At 35.7% G+C, this 23,162-nt stretch overlaps 2 protein-coding genes across 2 annotated transcripts; one reads left to right on the top strand and one right to left on the bottom strand.

Annotated features, from left to right (window-relative positions):
* Positions 1-4,675: 4,675 nt before the first annotated feature.
* Positions 4,676-22,521, top strand: LOC149926921 (uncharacterized). Its single transcript, XM_090158400.1, has 4 exons — positions 4,676-4,684; positions 21,405-21,433; positions 21,558-21,979; positions 22,070-22,521. The coding sequence occupies exons 3-4, from the start codon at positions 21,565-21,567 to the stop codon at positions 22,384-22,386; spliced, it is 732 nt and encodes a 243-aa protein (XP_090014526.1). The 5' UTR covers positions 4,676-4,684; positions 21,405-21,433; positions 21,558-21,564; the 3' UTR covers positions 22,387-22,521.
* LOC149926922 (uncharacterized) lies at positions 8,914-9,651 on the bottom strand. The gene is made up of 2 exons (XM_090158609.1): positions 9,527-9,651; positions 8,914-9,365 (listed from the first exon to the last, which is right to left on the bottom strand). Exon 2 carries the CDS (start codon positions 9,363-9,365, stop codon positions 9,030-9,032), a length of 336 nt encoding a protein of 111 aa, XP_090014735.1. The 5' UTR covers positions 9,527-9,651; the 3' UTR covers positions 8,914-9,029.
* Positions 22,522-23,162: the final 641 nt, after the last annotated feature.

Below are 23,162 nucleotides of genomic sequence, written 5' to 3'. Positions count from 1 at the left end.
TGGTGGAATCCACTTTTGCAACTTTGTAGCTTATCCGATCCATTTTGTAATCCTTTTTTAAGATAGCAAATATTAATTGTGGGGGAATCTACGGCATTTTTTATAAAATAGCTTCTGCTTGATTTTGTAGTCTTTTTTTCAGATTGAAAATATTATTTGTGGCGCCATCTACGCAATTTTTTCGAAAGCAGCGTGTACTTGATTTTGTAATCCTTATTTCAGACAGCAAATAATAATTTTGGCGCCATCTACGTCAGCTTTTCGAAAACACATACTATTTAAGTTTCGTAGTCCCAGATAAAATGAAAGTACTAAGAATTTCTCTTATCTCATAGCTGATGGCGCTTCAGACACGGAAGTGGTGTATTGTGGGACGTTTCGGAGTTGCAATAGATTGGAGATTGCACAAACGTATAGCATTGTAATTTTAAATAGTACATAAAGAGAAAAGGTATTCTCGCTGCTAATAAATTAAGTTTATTTTAAATGAATTTCGTTATGTTAAATCTAATATTAATATCAAAATAATAACGTTAGTGCATAATATATTTATTTAAGAGATAACTATATATCTAGGTCATTAAAATTAAAAAATTAATTTCCCAGAGTTGAGGTAGGTTATAATTTACGGTCAAACCAATAAAACAAACTTAAACATTACACTGTTGGAATATTTATTAATTAAAAAAAATCAATTTTCAATATTTAGCAGTTGTAAAGAGTCAGGATGATGTTTTTTACTATTTTGCAAAATTAGCGGAAGTCCGCGAGGGTACATGATTCCAGCACATAATATTAGCTAGATAGGATAAAGTATATTATATACTTCTGATAACATACAATGGTATTTTCTTACATGATAGACATTAATATTTAAATTTGTTTAGACCAAGTTCGATTCTGTATCCCTGTCCTTAGCGCGCTCTAGTTTATATATTTTGGGGTTTTTATGACTCGTTGCTTTGCGCGCTTTCTTACCTTTTTAAATTCATCAATATCTTAGTTTTGTAACCACCTCGAAGGCATATTCTGTGGAAGTACCGCGTTTTTTTTAATTTAACCTACTACTATGGTTTTACTTATTCATATAAAAGGAAAATAGGCAAAATGTTTAAAAACGCTCCTAAAATAATTTATTTCGAAACTGCATTATTTACAGCGGTGTTTTCAGCTGATACAATGAAATATTTAAATGACAGAATGAGAAAGTGGGTAGTTTCAAAACGCTTAGTAACCACCTGGTCGGTAGTATTGTTGTTGGTTGGAGTAGGGGTATCCAGGGCCGGAAGGGTATCCGGGATTGGGGTATCCGACTCCTCCTTGGTATCCGACGCCGTGGTAGCCTCCTGGTCCTCCAGAGTGTCCGGGATACTGGGGCGCGGTGTAGACGCCACTGTTGGGCAGGACGTAGTTGAAGCAGCACTGTTCTTTGTTAATTCCGGCATTGCAACAGGCCAGACGGTCTTGGCGTTCCATGCGGTCGCAACGGGCGCAACTGACCTGGGCGTAGACAGCGGAGCACGCCACCACAGCGGCCAAAAGGACGAAGAAAATTACTTTCATCTAATAAGATAAATTAAATTATAGCGTAACGCGAATTAACAAGCAAATTAATTTTGAAATATAATACAGAATCATTTTAAAATTAAATAATTTAAACCTAAGCCTAAAGATTCTTGATCTAAATGTAAAAACGTTTTCAACTTACGTTAAAATGGGTGATTGAACTAATCTCCAAAACAAAATGGAGAGCTATAGTTACGTTCGAGTTCAGCTTCGAAATGATAATTTTCAGCTGGACTCTGTCCTTAAATACCCGTTAATTATCCATTTTTTTAAGCGTATTCTTACTTTGACCTGAGAAACGTAAGAATTCCCGCGGTTGACGAAACCTCCCAGGCTACTTTTTCGGGGCCAGATGACAACTGATAAGAAAACAAGGTGGTCAAGCCCTGTTCCTACTTCCCCATCGACATAGAAATATATTTTATGGCCAAATATTTGATACCCCATTTTTCTCAAATTTAATTGGTGATCGCGAACACATTTATATTTCTCGCCTAAACAGTTTGAGAGATATCGACTCCGAGGGCTCAAATGGTATCGTGAGCTAAGGAGATTTTCACACCCGACGTATATGTATGTTTATGTTTATCGACTTAGAATTGTCGGGCTTAAACCTATGGGGGTTATTTCAGATTTACTTTTCAAGATAAAAAAGGCACTTTTAAATACGGCGACGCCACTGTTTCGACCTAGATGCCCGTAGGGTACCTTTGCGAACCCAAAGCCACCATCAGAAAAGAGTTAAAATTTACACCACTTCAGGCCAATTTCGCGGTTCACATACGTAAGGGTTTAAAGGCTGCAAGAGGACTTGCCAAATCGCGATTGATTAATATTAACTGACGGAACTTGTCGTGGCAAGTAGAGAGATGCCTTATAAATATTTGGGTGAGAAATGGCATCGATAGGATGTCCCAATCGTTAATTATCAGAGCGCGTACAATTTGTGTTAAAGTTTGCTGAGATGGGCCTTTCCGTAAATTCGCCACGACTGCCCAACTTTTTCTTGAGATTGTGAAGTCAAGCCTACGGACGAATTCATTAACTCTCTTTAGAGGGAGAGCCGGGGAAGCATTGTAGAAGGGGGGGGGGGGCGAGTGAAATAGTAAACAAAAAGGCCACGTTATGTTATGGAAATGCCTATTATAAGTGAATTCCAATTAATCGAAGGCCTTATCAAATAAACGCGGGTTTCATTAAGGCAAAAACGTCACGATGTCGAACGTCGACGCAAAAATATTGTATTAGGCCTAACGAGGATTTTGGGGGAAAACCCCTTTAACCAGTTGGGAGAGAACTTGCAAACTGCCACTGGCGTCGTCAATGTTTGAATTTCATTGACACTTAATTAAGCCAGAAGTAGAGTATTTCCAAATTTTGGAAACACATTACTGTCACCAGGATAATACACCATCTAATGTATATTAAAAGTATACAACGAAACATGTATAAAAACTGAAAGCATTTTTCTCTAATTTATTTTTAAAGCAAACTGTGTATTTAACTATCTTTAAAGTAGTTGATACATCAGTAGTTACAAAATTATACAATTTTCATTTCCACAAATTTATTACTTCATTCATTGAATAAAATAGACATCATTTTATGAGTCTAATTGAAACAATGATATTAATAGACCCATATAACATTTTAAAAGCGGAACTTCAAATATATATTCATATGGAGGGATTTTCGCTAATTTTAGGTCCACCTGAAATACCTTAGAGACGCCACGGGGCACTGGCAGTATTAAGTAAAGGGAACCAATCGAGCGGCGTATCAATGAAATTGTTATGACGTGCCGTTGAGGATTAATCGAGTTTCCGCTGGGACCCATTCGGAGCTAGCGAGAAGTTCGACGAAATCGCACATGGGGTCCTATTAAAAGCACCCCAAATCGTAATTATTTTAACCATAAGTCTATAATATTGTATAAGTTTGTCACTTTGAGGAATATTTTACTGAGAGCTAGTAACGGAGTGACGTCATCACAAGATGAAAATTTCCCCCTAGCGAGGCGCTGTCAAAGGCAACGTGTGACCATAGACAAATAACAGATTATCCAGGACAGCAATCTAGTGCCTTACCCGTACTAATATTGTCGTCTCCTCAATGTAACCCTCCACTTGGGGGTGGGGGAGGGGATGAACCGGGTATAATATCCGGCGGGTTTTTCCGGTCGGTATTCGTCGGTTTAAAAATTATTTAAAAAATCTGTGACGTAATTCTACGCTTTCACCATTTTTTCGAAAGGTGGTGCAAGTAGTTGATGGTTACGTTGAGAAGACGCGTTTTGAAAAGGATAGCTGTCCTGGAGAATCTTTTATTTGTCAATGGTCTGCATGTGAAACTTAGGAAGTGTCACACTTATGTAACAATATTATACACTTATGTTTTAACTGATCAACCTTGGGTCTGCTGTATATCAGGGTTGGCGGGTTTAAACCAAGACTTAAACCAATTTTATAATCATTTGGTTTGTTCTAAATTATTCCCAATTATTTGTACATTTTCTAACCAAAACGTCTTCTTGGCCAAAATAATTGGACATAATCGAAACTAAGACTAAAATTTCGTTTCTAGTGAGACCTTTGTAATATTCACAACCGAAAAAAAATCTAGAACATTTATGGCTATTAATAATCGACTATAGGCTTTGTTGGTTCACGGCCAACTTTGATTGTCGCTCGCTGTCGCGCCATAACGGCCATCCCAATCGCCTAAATTTTGCAAGTATTCATTTTTCCCTTACGAACTAACATTTTTCTTTACTTACGTTGTGATCTGTGGAAAGTAGGCCTAGCTGACCATATTAAATGTAAGTTTGTTTTTCTTTAAAATAAATTATTACTTTTAATGAATGAAAATTTAAATTTTTAAAAAAAGTTAATTTTTAAATTTCACTCTAGAATTAAATTCTTAAATGAGATATGACAATTGAAAATGGGTAACTAATTTGTCCTAGCTAACTTTAATTAAAGTTTGTAGACTTTTCTAGATATTGACTTGCTTACAACTAGGAGCAACAAACACAAGGAGAACGCAGCTAGCCTTTAACGAAGGGTTGTCTACGAATTTCATTGGACGAGCGTCACGAGCCTTTACGCTGAACGTTTTACGGGCGGGGGGGGGAAGACAATTTCCGAATTTTTCCCTTCCGACGGCAGCAGGCGCTAACGCGTCTAGCCAATGAAAAACGTACACAAGAAAATCCACTACTTTTGACGGGTTGCGTTCTCCTTGTGTGGGGTGTTGTGTTTATTGCTCCTAGCTTACAATATCTCTAACCTTTTTATGTTTTGCAGAAATTGTGCGGGTTAAATTATCAATAACAGCAGGAATTAATTTTTGACACTGCCTTTTTGGCAATGAGTTTGGCATGGTTTTGATTGGGACAAACAAATACCGGGCAAAGTTCAAGTTTTGGTAAAACACATTTCTCACAAATGTAGGAATATGCGCTTCGCATGAAATTTACAATTGTGGAAATCACAGACACAAATGGTTGACTTGGATACTTTAAATTACCTCTGTCTTGGGCTTTAATCAAATCGAGAAGAGGTGAGTTTTGACAAGGCTGGGTTAGGTTTTCAATACAGTCATTACAAAACTCTTCCTTTTCCAATTGTTTCAAAACATATCCAGCTATATATGCTCTACTTGCTAGGTTCATTGTAGCCCTCTGAGTTTCAGGATGTATTAAAAGAGCATCTAAAATTCTTAGACATTCTTTGCGATGACATCTTTGCTTTATGAATTGGACGGTCCTGGATCAGTCCTAGAGACCACACAGTCATCTCTGTAACTGGTTATTGAAGTTAAACTGTTAGCTTCTACATTTAATGAGCTTACTGATGATGTAAGGGTACCCTTTTTAAGTATGTTTTCCATGTTGAAGACAACGGCTCTGTCATCGAGCATGCCATTTCCTCCTGACATTTTCCGGAGAATTCTGAAAAACATCTCTGTAGGGTCACTTGTCAATTTTCTCGTCAAGACAAATTGAAATCCATGCTCCAATAAATATTTGATACACAAGATAGTGGATTTAGTCGTGATCGTGATAGCTTGGTAAGTTTCATTTGTCAGTACCGATTGATTTTCAAATTCTTTTACCTGCTTCAGGCTGCTTGAGATAATCTAGGAAAATTGTTTCTAACCAAAGAAGTCTTTCATCATCCATAGAGAAAAAAGGGCATCTGTTTGGGTTCCTAGATTCCGTAGCGTAATTCCTAATGCACGAATTATGCAAATCGAACCATTTATGCATGATGTTTGTAAAAATACTAATTATTGTGTACCCGAGGATGGTCCGTTCGCCAAAACCCACCGGATATTTGTCTCGGAAACGAGCCGGATATTGGTCAGGCAGAAACACATCCAGCAATTGTAAGCTTCACACACAACCAAACGAACGTTTATAACGAACGGGTCGGAATCGGGCTCACACTAAAAAGAGCATTTTCAAATCGTAAATAAAGTTTTAGTAGGCATCAAAATCTTGTCTTTCTTCAACTGAAATTTAAATCACCGATAAGATAGCTTCCCGAAAAAGTTTAGTTTTTATTTTACAGTCGGTAACAAATGATATCACTAAAAATTCTACAAACAACAGCATTAGCTTTTGCTATTTTTGGGTCTCTGATGGGTGGTAACAATTTTTGTTTACGTTTTCGCCAAAGTCAATTAGAAGAGTCCTGTTCTTTGATATCTTGATCGACGAAAAATCCTCAGATTTCCTATTTTAACCGACAAAGAACGTTTCTTGTTATTTTTAGAATATGACCTCTACTAGTACGAAATATATCTTTGAGATAGAGGTCAGACAACCTTATGGCAATTCTATATTTATGGTAGAAATGAATACTTTCATGTTATAACTTATCAAATGACTTTTTTAAACTATGATTTTCCAATGTATTTATTTTAATTCATTAAAGTTATATATATAAACAGCATTTTTGAAAAAAAGAAATATTGCAGCAAAACATTACATATTAGACCTATAAAGCCATTGTTTAATTTACCTTTAGGAAACGCGTTTTTTCTTTTTTTACAGTTAATATATTAAAACTTATAATATTACCTTTCTTTTATACCTTTCAAATGAAAAAAGTCGTCAACTGGTCGCCAAACTAACACATTCAAATATGGCGTTTCCTAACCTCAACGCGTCTTCTTTAATTTTAATACGTTTAATTATTTAATATACTGTTTATTATACTTGAATATAATAGAAAAAAATTAAATTTTTACTTACTGCAGCTTATTTTGTGAAAAAAGATTATGTTAATTACGAAATAACTACTTTATTGTGATTAAGTTTAAATCGCCCGCCTTTGGCTTTTCAATACAGAAGTATAATTTCGTTCGTAAGTGTCGCCCCTAGCGCTATCACTAGGAACTAATTTACTCACGCAGTTTTGCGAAAGATAGGAAACAAACGGGATGGCCGCTATGGCGCGACAGCAAGCGACAATCAAAGTTGGCCGTGGTTGGTTTCAAAGGAAAATGACACGCAGCGCCTCTCGTGGTGAGCTCACGCGTAACTTGGTTAAAAGTTTTTCCCCGGCCCATTGACATTAATGTAAAGTTGGCGATAAGCCGGGAGTAGTGGCTCACTCCTGTAATCAAAGGCGTCCGGGAGGCAGAGTTTGTGGATGGCCGTGTGAGGACGACCACCAATCCCCCAACGGGTGGTCGGAATACTTCCGCCACGGGTGTCTCCACCCCTGTCCCCACGTATCCCCCCGTTGGCGTGGCCGTTACACATATCTCGCCCTGATTAATCAGATGGACTAGAGGACTGTATTGTCCCACACGTTACAATCGAATAAAAAAAAAGTTGGCGATAATTAAACGTTAATTAACCTACCAAATGATATAAGAAATATTCCACTGACAATTTTTCCCGTTTATATGAACTTAAATGTAACATAAAATCTTCTTGAAAAATCGTTTATCGCTTTATAACATTCAAAAATAATATTTTTAACGCATCGTCAAGGGATACGTTCAGCAGCAGTCAACGAAAAAAAACCCGATGGATTTTATATTTTCCACCGATGAGCTTTTTCGTCATAATGACGTCGTAAGTTGCTGAACGCTTTTATTCAGTCATCGGTGTTTTTTAAAATGCCGTAGCTTTTATAATAGTTTTACGTCAGTCATCGGAAAAACCGACTCTTCCAGCCGATGACTTCGGTGAGTAACCGATGACTATCGTGACGTCAAAACCGGAAACGCGACAAAGCGTACAGTAGGAAACCGATGTCACCGTTTAGTAATCGGTGAGTCCGATGAGCGCTGCTGAACGTACCCTAGATAAAGTTTGCGTTGTCACTTGTCAACGCGCGTATTAGAAAGCAAAATGAGATTTTAGAACGTAGGTTGTAATTCGGAACGATATTAATACTTTTCGCGATTTTTGTCAACACTGAATTATAAATATGACTTGAAATAAGTTTCAAGGTTTATTTAAAAACTAGTTTCATAACTTTTCATCCATTGGTTCGTTCACAATGCATCTTTAAAGTAGACGAAATTTTAAGGCGGTGAATCTTGCCCAGTCCTAAGCCTCGGTTTAATCTACCGCGTATTTTGAAACTGAAAAACACGATTATTATCGTTAAATGATAGCGAAGTAGTTCAAAGGTAATGCACACGAGAGACGTCGGTGACTAAAAAAAGTCTAAGATATAACTATTAATGTAAGTAATTTTATTTTATTTGTCATTTAATTTCTTTAAAAAATTACTCTAGGTTGTACAAGAAGTCCCAGAAAATAAAAATATGTATGTACCATTAAAAAGATATGAAAAGAGCAAGAAATTCTTCATAAGTAATATCATATGTAACATAATTACTCATAAGTATGCCTCTGTATAACATTTCCACTGAAAAAAATTCAATGAGACCTTGTTTCACGCGGAACATACATTAAGCGGATGCAAAAATGCTTATAATCCTTGCGCTATTGAAAGGTGATCGCGAGGCACGAACTAAACTTGTCATGGGCAAAGCCAGAAACGCGCGAGGAATTCTCACTAACTTCCGTTTCCTATCAGTAAAGTCGATGACGCGTATTTCGTCACGGAATTGTAAGTGACGTAATTTACGTCATATCCCGTGAACAAGGTTTCATTAACGAAAATGATTTTATGGCATACTTATGAGTGATTATGTTACATATGGTAATATAAACCAGTGGTTTAAAAACCTCGTTTAAACCAAAAAATTAAAACTGGTGGTTTGTTTTGTTTCCCAAGCTGCTTTATATTTGTTTCAAAAAAATTACGGTATTGCTAAATTACTCCGCCTAGGAATATAAATCAAAGAATACAACTGTTTAAAATTGCTTTCAAAATAATTTATTTCAAAACTCCGTTATTTGCAAGGCGTTTAAGCCGATACAATGAAACGTCTAAAATTTCAGAATGAGAAAGTGAGTAGTTTAAAAACGCTTAGTAACCACCTGGTCGGTAGTATTGTGGTTGGTTGGGGTAGGGGTATCCAGGGCCGGAAGGGTATCCGGGATTGGGGTATCCGACTCCTCCTTGGTATCCGACGCCGTGGTAGCCTCCTGGTCCTCCGGAGTGTCCGGGATACTGGGGTGCGGTGTAGACGCCACTGTTGGGCAGGACGTAGTTGAAGCAGCATTGTTCTTTGTTAATTCCGGCGTTGCAGCAAGTCAGACGGTCTTGGCGTTCCATGCGGTCGCAACGGGCGCAACTGACCTGGGCGTAGACAGCGGAGCACACCAACACAGCGGCCAAAAGGACGAAGAAGATGACCTTCATCTAACAAGATTAAGAATATAACTTATTAATAATATTTTGCTAAACGTGAATTTTCAAGTAAATTCATACTCTCGGTAGAATACTAAAACATCTCAAATTTAAATAATTTAAAGTCAAGCCTATAGATTATTGATCTAAATGTAAAAACGTTTTCAACTTACGTTAAAATTGGTGATTGTACTAGTTTACGGAAGAAATCGAATGAATTTATCGTATTGGAGTTGAGCTTCGAAATGAGTTGTTTGTGGTGGAATCGTTCCTTAAATACCCGTTAATTATCAAGTTTTTGAAGCGTATTTTTACTTTGACCTGAGAGTGTTATCATTTTTTTGGAAACAGGGGATCTCCGCTATTGACGAAACCTCCGAGACGTCTTTTATTGGCCAGATGACGACAACTGATAAAAAAAAACCCATAACCACTTTCAAAAAAAATAAATCTTGCAACTATCGCTGATCGTGACATTGACCTTGGGAACATTGCCCCATTTGCCCACAGACAAAGATATGATTCCTCCTAAACAACGACGAATGTTTGTCAGGCGATAGGGGTTTGACTTTTTATATACACTTTTTTTTCTAAATACACAATGATGAGTGCTATATTATTTCTATCAGGATCCATTGTAAAATACAAATAATACTTGGGAAATACAACTTCGAGGAAAGATTTGGGTCCTTATGACGGACCAAAGTTTGAATTAAGATATAAATCCAAATATTCATCTAGTGCTCAAAATGTTTTGGTGAATTTTAGTCATGGCTAAAATGCGAATCTAGATTCTATAGCTTCGGGAGGTTTTATATAATTAACTCTCTATTGATTAATAATTATTACACTAATTGCGGGTAATATGCGTTAATTGAATTTGAAATTGCCAAAACAAATTTAACTATTATACAGAGGCATTATGTACGTGATAATTAGGCCATAGATTAATAACATATGTAACATAATTATTCATAAGTATACTCTGAACAACATTTACAATGAAAACATTTCAAAGAGACCTTGTTTCACACGGAACACATAATAAGCTTATAATTTTTATTTATAATCCTTGGGCTATTGAAAAGGTTACCATAGAAACGAAATCACGTGATCGCCAGCTAAACTATTATTGTCAAAGCCAAAAACGCGCGAGAAATTCAAAATCCACTTCACTAACCTCCGTTTCCCATCAGTAAAGCTGATGACGCGTGTTTCGTCACGGAGTTGGAAGTGACGTAAGTTACGTCATATCCCGTGGACAAGGTTTCATTAAAGAAAATGCTTTTATGGCATACTTATGAGGGATTATGTTACATAGATTAATAATGTATTTGATGAAGTCCCGAAAGTTTGAAACCAGAGAGTAGTGTTTTAAGAAAAAGCCTTCCTATAAAGTAACTTGGCCTCGGTATCGGAGGTACTGAAGGTGGGGCCCTAGGCACTAACAAGGAGACTACCCAAGGTGTTTATCTCCGATTTGGTTCAAACTCGGGTGGTAAGTAGACCTTCATGTAACTTGAAAATCCCTAAAAGGGTGGACAAGAATAGGCTTTGGTTTTGCCATGGCAACCCCAAATGTTTTTAACAACTTAAATTAAATTTACCCAATATATGTATATTTTCTCATATTTACTAAAATTGGCGTATATTGGTCCATTTGTACCAGATTTAGCCATGATCTGAATTGTGTATCTAATAGTTCTTTTTATAAAATAACCTTGGCCATCTTGTTGAAATGTGCCTCCCCGCTTCAGCTGTGGATCCGTTTTCTCTCCCACTAAAGAGTTTATGAACTCATTCTTATGCATTGGCTGAACTATTCCAGGGCAACATTTCAACAAGTTGGGCAAGCGTAAAGACATTTTATAAAATCGACTATTGATGAACCTTTTTTAATTTTTTTAAAAATATGTTAATTTCCATAGAGAAAATCAGTTTTTAAGTTGTTAAAAACATTTTTGGTTGCCATTTCAAAACGAAAGCCCATTCTTGTCCAAACTTTTTGGGATTTTCAAGTTACATGAAGGTCTACTTACCACCCGAGTTTGAACCAAATCGGAGATAACCACCTTGGGTAGTCTCCTTGTAAGTAGGCAGATTTTAGCGGGGGCCTAGGGCTTTTTACTGATTTTTTCAGTGACTAGTTACTTATATGAAGGGACATAATTTGAGCTATTTCAATCAGTGAATATTCAATGTAAATCAGTGGTTTTTAAAAACTAAGAGACGTCTGCTACAAATAAAACAGGGCAGATAATAAGATATTTATGATTCGGTTTTTTTTTAATTCATGTACACAAAAAAAAATATTTTCTATTATACTAATGAAGTTCTGTTTTGTGACGTAACATTTTATATTTATAGTTTTTGTTCAATTTATTTTATAGATACATCTATTAAATTTGAACGCAAACAATATATCTTTAATAAATTGGTTTTAAAATTTTTTATCTTAAATAAATTAATTTAGTACATGAAAAGAACCACTACATTTCATGAAAGCAGATAAAAAATAATGAAATTTACAATGGTCTTTTGTAATTTTCATTATGCAAGATTTAATTGAAATTTCTAAAACGTTAAATATGGTAGCGTAATTCCATATTGTAACTAAAGTATAAAATTATTCATAGAGTTTAGTTTTAACTGGACATAACGTTTCAGCGGTAGAATTTCTTTTGGCGGGAAATGCGAGCGCCACCTCGGCATGAATTTTGACACCGAAGGAAAATTTCGTTAGCCAAGGCTTAATTTGACAACCTAGCCCCATAGATTCCCACACTATTTGAATTATTTATAATTTCTTGCTAATTGCACAAGAAACATTTTAACAAGTAAGCTTATCCAAAGCTTTATTACTTCATCATTGAAATCCAAATGTATATTTTATTTGCTTTTTTCGTCCATTTTTTAGCTACGTGGTGTTTAAGAAAAATCGGCAAAATTGCACTACAGCGGCCTCATGTAATTTCGTGTTTTTTTTTTGGTGGAGAATGTAGCACTTGACGCGTAGATTACGAAACTAATTTTTTTTGGGGCCGCAAATGATAATTAAATTAATTAACTTAATGTTAAAAATGTACTAATTTTAGGGAATTACCGTGTTTTTGTATTTGTGGGTGGCGGAGAATGTAGCACTTGACGCGTAGATTACGAAACTAATTTTTTTTGGGCCGCAAATGATAATTAAATTAATTAACTTAATGTTAAAAATGTAAAAATTTTAGGGAATTACCGTGTTTTTGTATTTTTGGGTGGCGGAGAATGTAGCACTTGACGCGTAGATTACGAAACTAATTTTTTTGGGCCGCAAATGATAATTAAATTAATTAACTTAATGTTAAAAATGTACTAATTTTAGGGAATTACCGTGTTTTTGTATTTTTGGGTGGCGGAGAATGTAGCACTTGACGCGTAGATTACGAAACTAATTTTTTTGGGCCGCAAATGATAATTAAATTAATTAACTTAATGTTAAAAATGTACTAATTTTAGGGAATTACCGTGTTTTTGTATTTTTGGGTGGCGGAGAATGTAGCACTTGACGCGTAGATTACGAAACTAATTTTTTTGGGCCGCAAATGATAATTAAATTAATTAACTTAATGTTAAAAATGTACTAATTTTAGGGAATTACCGTGTTTTTGTATTTTTGGGTGGCGGAGAATGTAGCACTTGACGCGTAGATTACGAAACTAATTTTTTTGGGCCGCAAATGATAATTAAATTAATTAACTTAATGTTAAAAATGTACTAATTTTAGGGAATTACCGTGGTTTTGTATTTTTGGGTGGCGGAGAATGTAGCACTTGACGCGTTGATTACGAAACTTTTGTTTTTGGGTCGAAAATGATAATTAAATTAATTAACTTACATGTTAAAAAGTTAGTAGAGTGGAAACCTAAACAAACAGTAACAAGCCGTGGTGTAGGCGACAACCCGACGAAGATAATTACTTCCAAAACACGTAAAAGACGTTACTAAACTCCCCGTATTGGCGCCTGACGGCGCCGCGCACTCGCGAACACACGACGGAAATAAGTACAACAAAACACGTGCAAATGCCCAAAAATTAGAAATTTAAAATTACATTAAAAAATTAAATACTCATTTGCGGCCAAAATAAAAATTACCCTCGGCATCTACGTGACAAGGTCTATCAGGCGCAACCAAAATTAATATAAAATTCAATGAAAATGAGAAATTTTTAAAATTAAAAAATTAAGTTAAACAATTAAATAATCATTTGCGGCCAAAATAAAAAATACCCTCGACATCTACGTGACAAGGTCTATCAGGCGCAACTAAAATTAATATCAAATTCGATGAGGCCGCTGTACTACACTTCACCCGAAAAATCTTTTATTGATCACAGCTGCCGCGTAATCCATAAGGCAGAATATGCAAAGTGCCTACGAAACGTTAAGGAGACATTAGGGCCTACGAAGGTCCGAAAAGTCGGTAAATGAGAGATTTTTGCCTAAGGCCAACGGAAATGTTAAAACGGCCCGGCACCGCTCAAAATATCGCGGCACTAGCCAGTTAAAATTAAGCTTTTATGGGAATTTTAGGCAAAGCTTTAACTTAATTTTTTTACGCTGGCATAGAAACAGTTTGCTGGTGTAAATAAAAAAAACCTAGAGGGTTTTAGTATTGGTGGTCCCCAATAATTTGGAACGCTTTTGGTTTCATCGCGGAGAAATCACCAAAATTCTTTTCATTCGCGGATGACGCGTCTTTACCCTTTGGAAAATTCACTCTTTTCCACGCATAAGTGTTTAGTGTATAATTGGTGAAATTCTGCCACTACCAATTGAACTTGAGGAAAAAACCAATTACCTAGGTGTTACTAACCATATGCATTAAAATACTAAATAAAAATAGACCATTTTTTTATTTAGTGAAAAACCCAATTGTTGGAAGGCTGCGATACTTGTAACTTTATTATTAGATGCATCTCACTAGCAAATTGAGATTGTTAGCTTAGTACTAGAATAAGTAGATGTGAATTGTTAAAAGGTCCATTTTTATTTCAAACACATTGAATTACAGATCGCGATATGGACAAGTAAACGCGACGTTCATTCTAAAATAATTTTTATGATTTAATTAGAGACTTATTCGAAATCTTCGTCTTCGGCTCCTCTGGGTTTGGGAAGCTCGGTGGTCAAGGGAACGGAAATCTTGCGGTCGTATTTCTCGTCTTCGCCGGTAACGGTTTCGTTGTCTACGGGTTTCTTCCTGAGGATTACATCGGCTGGACCGTAGGGGTCAACGGGGTCGTAGGGTCCTCCTGGTGGGTAAACACCTCCGGTAGGGGGATAGACTCCGCCTGGTGGGTAGATTCCTGGAGGATAGGCTCCGGGTGGGTAGGCGCCTCCCGGGTAAGGTCGGTTGGGGTATCCGCCGGGATAGTAGCCACCGGGATGATATCCGCTGCCTGGTCTGTAGCCGCCGGTGGGTCGGTAACTGCCGGGGTATTGAGGTGGCAGGGTGTCGTAGCCACCGCTGTTGTGGCTGGGTCCTCCGCTATAGTCACCGGGATACTGTCCTCCAGCGTGTCCAGGGTAGGTTTCGTCGCTCGGGACGGCGACTTTGCAGCATTCGATGACTCCTTGGTTGCAACAGTCGCGTCTCTTCTCGAGGGTCAGTCGTCCGCAGTAGCCGCAACCGGCGGGGCCGCTGTACTGGCCGTAGATGGTGGCCACGACGCCGGAGAGGACTAGAAGAGCGAGAACGGAGTTCATCTTCACTCGGAGATTTGAATCTGGACTAACTATCACGAGTGGATGTATCCGGGAAACTGTGACTCTAATGTGTTTGAGTCGAGCTTTTAAAGGTGGTCGCCGCAAGCCTTTGGGTCCATTGTACCTCCCCTTATCAACGGGGCCGGGGGGGGGGGGGGTTTAAGTGACGCTATTCGCAAATAACCTTTCGGAGGGGACGAGACCCGATAAGCAGTCGATGGTGTGTGATGCGTGGAATTTTTTTAATCCCCCGTTCTTGTGAAACATAACGCATGGGTCCTGTTTTTCAAATTTTTAACTCGATTAGCTTGTTGGGTAGTGTTGAAATATTTCTTAGTTGCACGTGGTTTCTTTTGTTGAATTTGCAAGATAACGCTTAGTCACCAGATTTTTGACTCATTTCATTAAAAACAAAATTAAACATTTAATTTGTATGAACAAATTAAACGATTTTTTTTTTAATTTTCTGTTTCTAAGATAACATAATAAGCTTATAAACTGGGCTTACGATCTTAAGCGAAACAGTGGGGCATAGTGGCATACTTAAAATTTCAATTAAAAAAGTTTTTTAATTTGGCCATCTTCAAATGTAACGTAAAATATCATAATTTTATACCGTAATGTAACTTATCAATTATTTTAACATAGTCGCAATTTATTCAATATTTATTAATTTATTTATAATGAATTATTTTTTTAGAGGAAATGCAATAAATAAATCTCAATTTTGAAATAATGTAGTTCGAACATCCTCGTAAGGTTATTTAACTTTCATGTTTATGGTGGATCAATGAATTTAGAAAAAAAATCCACCAGGTTTAACAGATTTTCGCTAGTTACGTTTAAAGCACCCCGTAGCGCATGTTAGCAGACTACCTTTTGATTTAGTTAATACGAAAAAGAATCCACCTTTTAAATTTATTTAATAGGCTGCCGCTCTCTTTTCTTTACTCCCCCACGCGCATGCACGAGTCGCGATTTAAAATATAACGCTTTTACAAGTATGTCCTCGCTCTCTGTATTACTACTTCTAGGGAAATGGCTGAACAGGTTTTATTTAAACGTCTATTAACAACATAATTTAGATAATTGATCGATTTATAAAAAAGTAGTTTATTTTTTCGTAATAAAAACATGAAATTAAAGGTCCTTAGACATAGAATAGTAGCATAAGTGTGTTATCTAAATTATATTACGTTATTCCCCATATGAACATTTTGAAAAGATAGTTTCAGATGCGCTTACGTTTAACATAACTGAATATAAAGTTTCATGGCCATATGTTTCGTAGTTAATTAGAAATAATTAAAATAAATAAATGTTGTGTGTTTATTTTTTCAGTGTCTAATTTAGCAACATCAAAACCAGAAGGCCAATGTTACACTATAGAAAGGCCTATTGTAATCAAGGATTATTTCTCAGTACACAGCCCCTGAGTGTCTAAATATAGCCAAAGTGAAATTTACTAAAGTACTACCAAGGACGACAACACGTTACTCAATTCGGGGGCAAGTCCAGTCGACAAAAGGTTAGGTCACGTGAGAAAATGTCATACTTATCGTAGGTATGTTACTTATGCACTACACAAGTGGGATAATTTTTGGAAATTATAGCTCCAAAGAGTCCAAAGGTTGGACCTTTTTTCAACGAAATGTTTGTGGTAGTTGAGGATTTTTCTATTAGGGGAAGGGGAGGGGGGAATGCAGTAATTTGTACGTCATCGTACCGCGAGGTAGCACCTGCGTTTAGGTGGTATTTCCCGTGACGTTAGTATCATTGTTTGAGCATTTCACAAGTTTAACACAAAATTCTAATTTATCGTCCGTTTTCAGGCGTACGATAATTTCTTTCGGAAATAATTTGAGTTTCAGGAGTTCACTGGAAACGCCGATATTTATATAGAACAGCTAAATCTACCCTTCCCTATGATATTTAACAATACAATTCCAAGTATTTTCTCTTTTTATTTAGAATTTTACGTATTATCATTATCTTTCAAATGTAATATTAAAGCTGATTCATTTAAAGTCTAATTTAAATTTTATGTTATCCCAGCACTGTGGTATTTACTACGTGATACTTTTGTGGTAAACAGTAGTGACATACGTTATGAAATGCGCGTTTACATGAGAAAAATAAACGTCGACGTTCAGAGCCCCATGTAACCGTAGCCATTATTTGCCATTATATTTATCAAAATACCATTATTGGCCATTATTTTTCAATTATAAAATAATACATTTTTAAATATAAATATATCAAGTATTTCATATAATAATAATATTTAAAATGACATCTTTCAAACGTTGATTAATTTATTATATAAATTAATTATACATTATGTTCATTATATTTTCAGTATAATTTAAAAAGTTTCATAAATTATAAATTGCAATTTGTAGTTAGTAAATTGTTTCGAAATATTTCAAATTTGTTATAAATTAATAGGAAATAAAATTAAGTATATAAATTAATAGGAAATAAAATTAAGTATATAAAATAATATACAACTTTTTTGTTTTATTCAAAATTCTAATTTTGTTATATTTATAAATTATAATTCAATATTTTATGGTAAGCATATTTTAAGTATACGAATTAAGGTAAAATATCCCCTATTAACCTTGTGATCTGCCCCTCTGATTATTGTTTAATCAAATTAATATTTAGTGAACATTAAGCTTGGAACCGTAATCTTTCATTGGAAATATTTCTGAAATCATTAACTTCATAATTTTCTTAAAGCGTAGCTATTTTAATTATTATATAAATATAAAAAAAAATAAAAATAGTAAATAATATTAAAAAAACTCAAATTAAAACGAATTTATTTCGGAACAGTCGGATATGCGGTAGGAAAAATCCCTACTAGCCAAGGGAACGTCGTCGTTGAGGGGTTACATCATGGACTGTATTATAGCTATAATACAGTCCATGGTTACATGCAGCGCCGGACGTCGACGTAAGGCGTTAAGTCGACGTATCTCCCCGAACGTCGACGTTCGAGCAGTTACATGAGAAAAATAAACGTCGACGTTTAGAGCCCCATGTAACCGTAGTCATTATTTGCCATTATTTATCAAAATACCGTTAGTTACCATTATTTATTGAAATACCATTATTTATACAAAAACCGTTATTTTCGAGAAAAAAAAATTGTATTTTTGAACAACTGCACCTCCTAATACAAAATACACACAAGTGACTAAACGGAAAAATACAAATCGCAGTCTTCATTTGACACGTATAACATTTAATATAACAAATTAGGTTACAATTTAAGTTTTTTTGGTGTAGTTGTTTTTACGCACATCGACAAACTTTATCATAAGTCTACTATTAGTTTTAGACCAAATAATTCCTCAGAACTATATGTGGAATGACGTCGAATTTACGTCATTCACAAAAAGAGAAGTGTTGGAGGTAAGAAAGGTAAAATATCTAGTACATTTGGTAGAAAGATACTAGCACGAATTTCCGGTAAAACGGCGGCGGGAATTTCAAATTTCGCCTATTTTCTGTTGAATTTCTAGGTAGGTTCCTACGCGTGTTATATTAATTTCGGTTTATTGTTTGCTTTTGAATGGCATATTTCCTAGTGATTTGCCATTATTTAACAAATATCAAGTCTAATTCCGTATTTAATTAAAGAGATATTATCAGATATTTCAAATATTTCGAAACAATTTACTAACTACAAATTGCAAATTATAATTTATGAAACTTTTTAAATTATACTGAAAATATAATGAACATAATTTATAATTAATTTATATAATAAATTAATCAACGTTTGAAAGATGTCATTTTATATATTATTATTATATGAAATACTTGATATATTTATATTTAAAAATGTATTATTTTATAATTGAATAGCAATAGAAACTTTACTTAAAATGATATACTAATAAAACGCGAGTAAAGCATATTTTTAAGGAGCGCCAAAATACCCTGTTTTGGAGGGAAAAATCCGTATTTTTTGAAACGACGATCATGTAACCGATCCCCTTTTCGGAACGTCGACGTTCGTCGAAAGTCGACGTTCCCTTACGTCGACATTCAGAGCCCCATGTAACCGTAGTCTATGTTATGGCTCTTTAAACAAATATTTAGTTATGAATATCAACTTTCAGCGGAAGCCACCAATATTTTTCGAAAGCTTATTACATTATTGTTTCTTTTGGAAATAAGGTTATTTCTGTTTATTGATAATTAATTTCCTTATACGTAAAACAATTGTATGATTTTATTAAAGGTAGAATTTCGATTCCGATGTGGCATCAGTGTTCTCCATAAGGGATTAAATGAGTTTCGAAAATCGCAAAGTTAGGCTTAAGATATTGTGACCCGGCCACCTGAATTAAAGGATTCAAAAGTCGCTTGATGACTTAGGTCTAAGGTGGTGCCTTGGGTATTAGCCTAGCTGATTATTATTATTATTATTATATTACGCTTGTGAAATTATTGTCCAACTATTTTATCTTTGGTTTCCCTCTAAATATTATCTCTCGGCTGGCTCTATTAGCAAACCAATATCAACATCTACCAACAATTTAACAAATGCCGTCAAAAATAGTCACCCAAGAAATGCCAGGAATCCTACCCTTCCATTTTAAATGTTAAATTTTCTAGTGAATATTTATTTTTCAAGTAAAATCGTCATTACCATTATTATAATCATTATCTATTTACATATCTTATGCAAAAATCTAATACACCAAGAATAATAATTCTATAATTTTATGTATAATATAATTATTATTTCTGAGTTTATATTATAGACCAAAATGTGATTTATGAAATCTAGGAGGGTACAATGTACCTCTGTAACCTATTTCACCGCCACTGGTCATTCTAGAAATTACTCGAAAGTCTCAATAAACATTTAGCACGTTTAAGATGGGGAACTGACACACTTGTTTCAACCATAATTATAAACGTATGAGCAAAAGTAACATAGGACCCAAAAGTGTGTCAGAACGGTATAGTAGTTAATGAGAGGTTGTCGCAAAGTAAAAAAGGGAAACGAAGGGGGGGGGGTCGGAAAATACGTCATCAAAATCGAGGTACTCCAGCGCCGCCGAGTGAGGCGTTTTAGAACACGCATGTCTACGGGCGAGTAAATAGACTATAGACTAAATATAATGTTGCAAGTACTATTCCAATTAGTAGGTTATGTAGACTATAGTGTGACTAGGTCTCACTAGAAATTTTAATAGGCGCGAAGGTACAGCTGACACACTTTTGGGTCTTATGCTACTTTTGGTATGACGTAAAGGAGATTTATCCTTATGCAAACTGTATATATTTATCATGCCCATTTCTACCCATTCTGTAATTGAATTTCAGGCTACGTCAGTAGTTATACGTAACGTCATAAGTAACAAAGCGATAATAAGTGGAGAACCATAGGGTAATTTCTTTTTCGCAGTGACGTCAAATTTAAAGGTATTCGTTGCCACGGTACCTGGAAAACCTGGAATTCTTGGGAAAGTCAGGAAATTTGAATATGGGTCTAAAAATCAGGGAAATGTCAAGGAATTTAATTTAGGTTGCCAATAGAAAACCTTTACTAAAATTTAGGGTAAAAAATTCAAAGTTTTCGTACAAAATAAGTCAGGGAAAAGGTCTGGAGATGGTCAGGGAAAACCTAGAAAATTCAGGGAATTTCAATGTGAAAAAATTGGGGCAACCCTGGTATATATAGTATCTATTTCAAAGATTGTAACGTCTTTCACCATTTAAGATTCGACACCATAGCTTTGGCAAAATTTAAAACGTTTATCAAATGAAAATTTACGATTTATTTGGCGAAACAATGAATAATTATTTCAGCTGATCTCATTGAATGATTTACTATGGAAATGTTATACAGAGGCATACTTATGTATGATTATGTTACATATGTCATTATCAATCGAGTAATATTGGATTGACTGAATCTGAATTACTAAATTTCGGAATTATGGGTTTTTTTCATACTCAAGTGTCATACTTTTTTGTAATTTACTTATGCTCAGATAGTAGTTTTTCTTATTAAAATTTACCCCATATCCCCATAGGGAAACTTTTTTCATTCTAAATTATATCAAAGTTAATATTAGCTTCTACTGTAGTTGTAACCTTTGTATTAAAAACGGTGGATAAATGAGGGGCTGATAATACAATAATTTAATATTTGTTTACGTTCTTATCGTAAAAAAATAAACAACTTCAATGAGCTTTTAAATTTTTACATCGCTACTTGGAATTATTTGTGTTTCACTCATTCGACTGGCAGTCTCGACGCTGAACACTATCACACATCTGTCCGTCTTCGTGGCAAACGTAAGTCCTTGTCTTTCTTGCATTAAGTGTTCGAAATTTTTAATAAATAATTTAAGCGAATATATACCGCTGAAATAAAGGTTTAATCGTTATAGTGTTATTTTATTTTAAATATTTGATGTAGTTACACGATGAACAACTTAGCTCTTTGTATTGTGCTCTTGATAATCATGATGGGAGCGGCTCACCCGCACCATCAGTTCCATCCTCATCATCACGCTTGCCAATATTGCAGCGTCACCATGGATAAAAACGAACGGCTGGCCTGTTGCAACGCCGGCTACAACAAGGAGTTCTGTTGCACCGTCTACGTCATTCCCAACCGCGCACCTTACACCAACGGCGGATTGCTCTCGTCCTTGGGTCAGTTGATCAGACCAGCTCTTGACGGAACCATGCTACACACGCAATTCACGCAATTTCAGTCACAATTCCGATCACCAAATCAACATTTACCAAACCAAAACAACCAAGGTGAAATGAATAATCCAGGACCGTTCAACAACCAAGGTCAAATGAATAATCCAAGACCGTTCAACAACCAAGGTCAAATGAATAATCCCGGACCGTTCAACAACCAAGTTCAACCGAATAATCCAGGGCAGTTCATCAATCAAGTACCATTCTCTAACCAAGGCCAAATGAATAGCCTAGGACCTCAAAACAACCCAGGACCATTCGGTAACACAGATTCACAGGTTCGCCCAGATTCAATTGTTAGCAACCAAGACGACCCAACCATCGACAAAGTTGGAGATGGAATACCACCAGACTACGAGTACTCGAACGACGAGGGAACTGATAATTTCAGGGCTAAAAGGAGTGTGCAAGAAAGTGGGTTTCGCAGCAGTGAAGGGTTCTGGTTCCCCGAGGACGACTTAACGGAAAACTACGAAGGGCCCCAGCCCAGAAATATAAGGAAGCCTTCCAAATTAAATAAGGCTGGCCAATAAAAGCCTCAACGTATAAAATTAACAATTTAAGTACTGTCAAGTCCCCATATTTACATCAGTAATTGAAATTAATGGTTTTCGAATTGAAATCTTTTGTAAAAAGTTAACTTCGAATTAAATGATTTTTTATTCATATCTTTGTTTCGTATTTTATCTTGGTTATTTTTGGACATTCCGCTTATGTTGTTTTGAAATGCTTGCTATTCTTTTATCATCGACTTGGGGTATATTTTTGGAGTTTTCGATCTTATCAATAGAATAAAGAACGGAAAAACCGTGGGTATTAGTAGTCTATATATTTCGGCATTTGTACAAAGGTTTCCGCTCTGAATTTAGAGTTTCAGATGAAAGCGTTCTTTGGCTTATGCGTTTTGTCGTTGTTATTCTCGACTAAAGCGCAGAGTAGATTCAACGCCTGCAATTTCTGCGGTCTATCGATGCCGATACAAGAGCGTCTCGCTTGTTGCAATGCTGGGTACAATAAGGAGAATTGCTGCTCTGTTTACGTTATTCCTGTAAGACGACCGAGACCACCAAAACCTTTGAGACCATTTTTCTATCCAGTAGGACACGAGAATGTGGATGTTTATGGAAATCCTTTTGGAGCCGGTTGGTATGGATATGACAGACATCTGGCAGGCAATAGGACGAGTTCTTCAACCGTCAATCAAATAGCCAGCCCTCGGAAGTGATTTCAGAATTCATAAAAATAATTTGTATACAAGGTTTTTGGAAAATAAATGTTTGCATTATTTTTTTGTCTCTTATCTAACGTC

This window comes from Leiobunum rupestre, chromosome 9, assembly GCF_980474605.1.
Source record: "Leiobunum rupestre chromosome 9, qqLeiRupe1.1.hap1, whole genome shotgun sequence".
NCBI classification, from domain to species: domain Eukaryota; kingdom Metazoa; phylum Arthropoda; class Arachnida; order Opiliones; family Sclerosomatidae; genus Leiobunum; species Leiobunum rupestre.
Note: the sequence above shows the minus strand (reverse complement) of the source record. Positions and strands in the feature narration are given on the sequence as shown.

What these genes read in the sequence shown, in the direction of transcription:
- LOC149926921 (XM_090158400.1), top strand. Translation starts at nt 21,565, where the DNA reads ATGAACAACTTAGCTCTTTGTATTGTGCTCTTGATAATCATGATGGGA. An exon ending in AAGACCGTTCAACAACCAAG is followed by an intron (nt 21,980 to 22,069) that starts GTCAAATGAATA and finishes TCTCTAACCAAG; the next exon opens with GCCAAATGAATAGCCTAGGA.
- LOC149926922 (XM_090158609.1), bottom strand. Translation starts at nt 9,365, where the DNA reads ATGAAGGTCATCTTCTTCGTCCTTTTGGCCGCTGTGTTGGTGTGCTCC.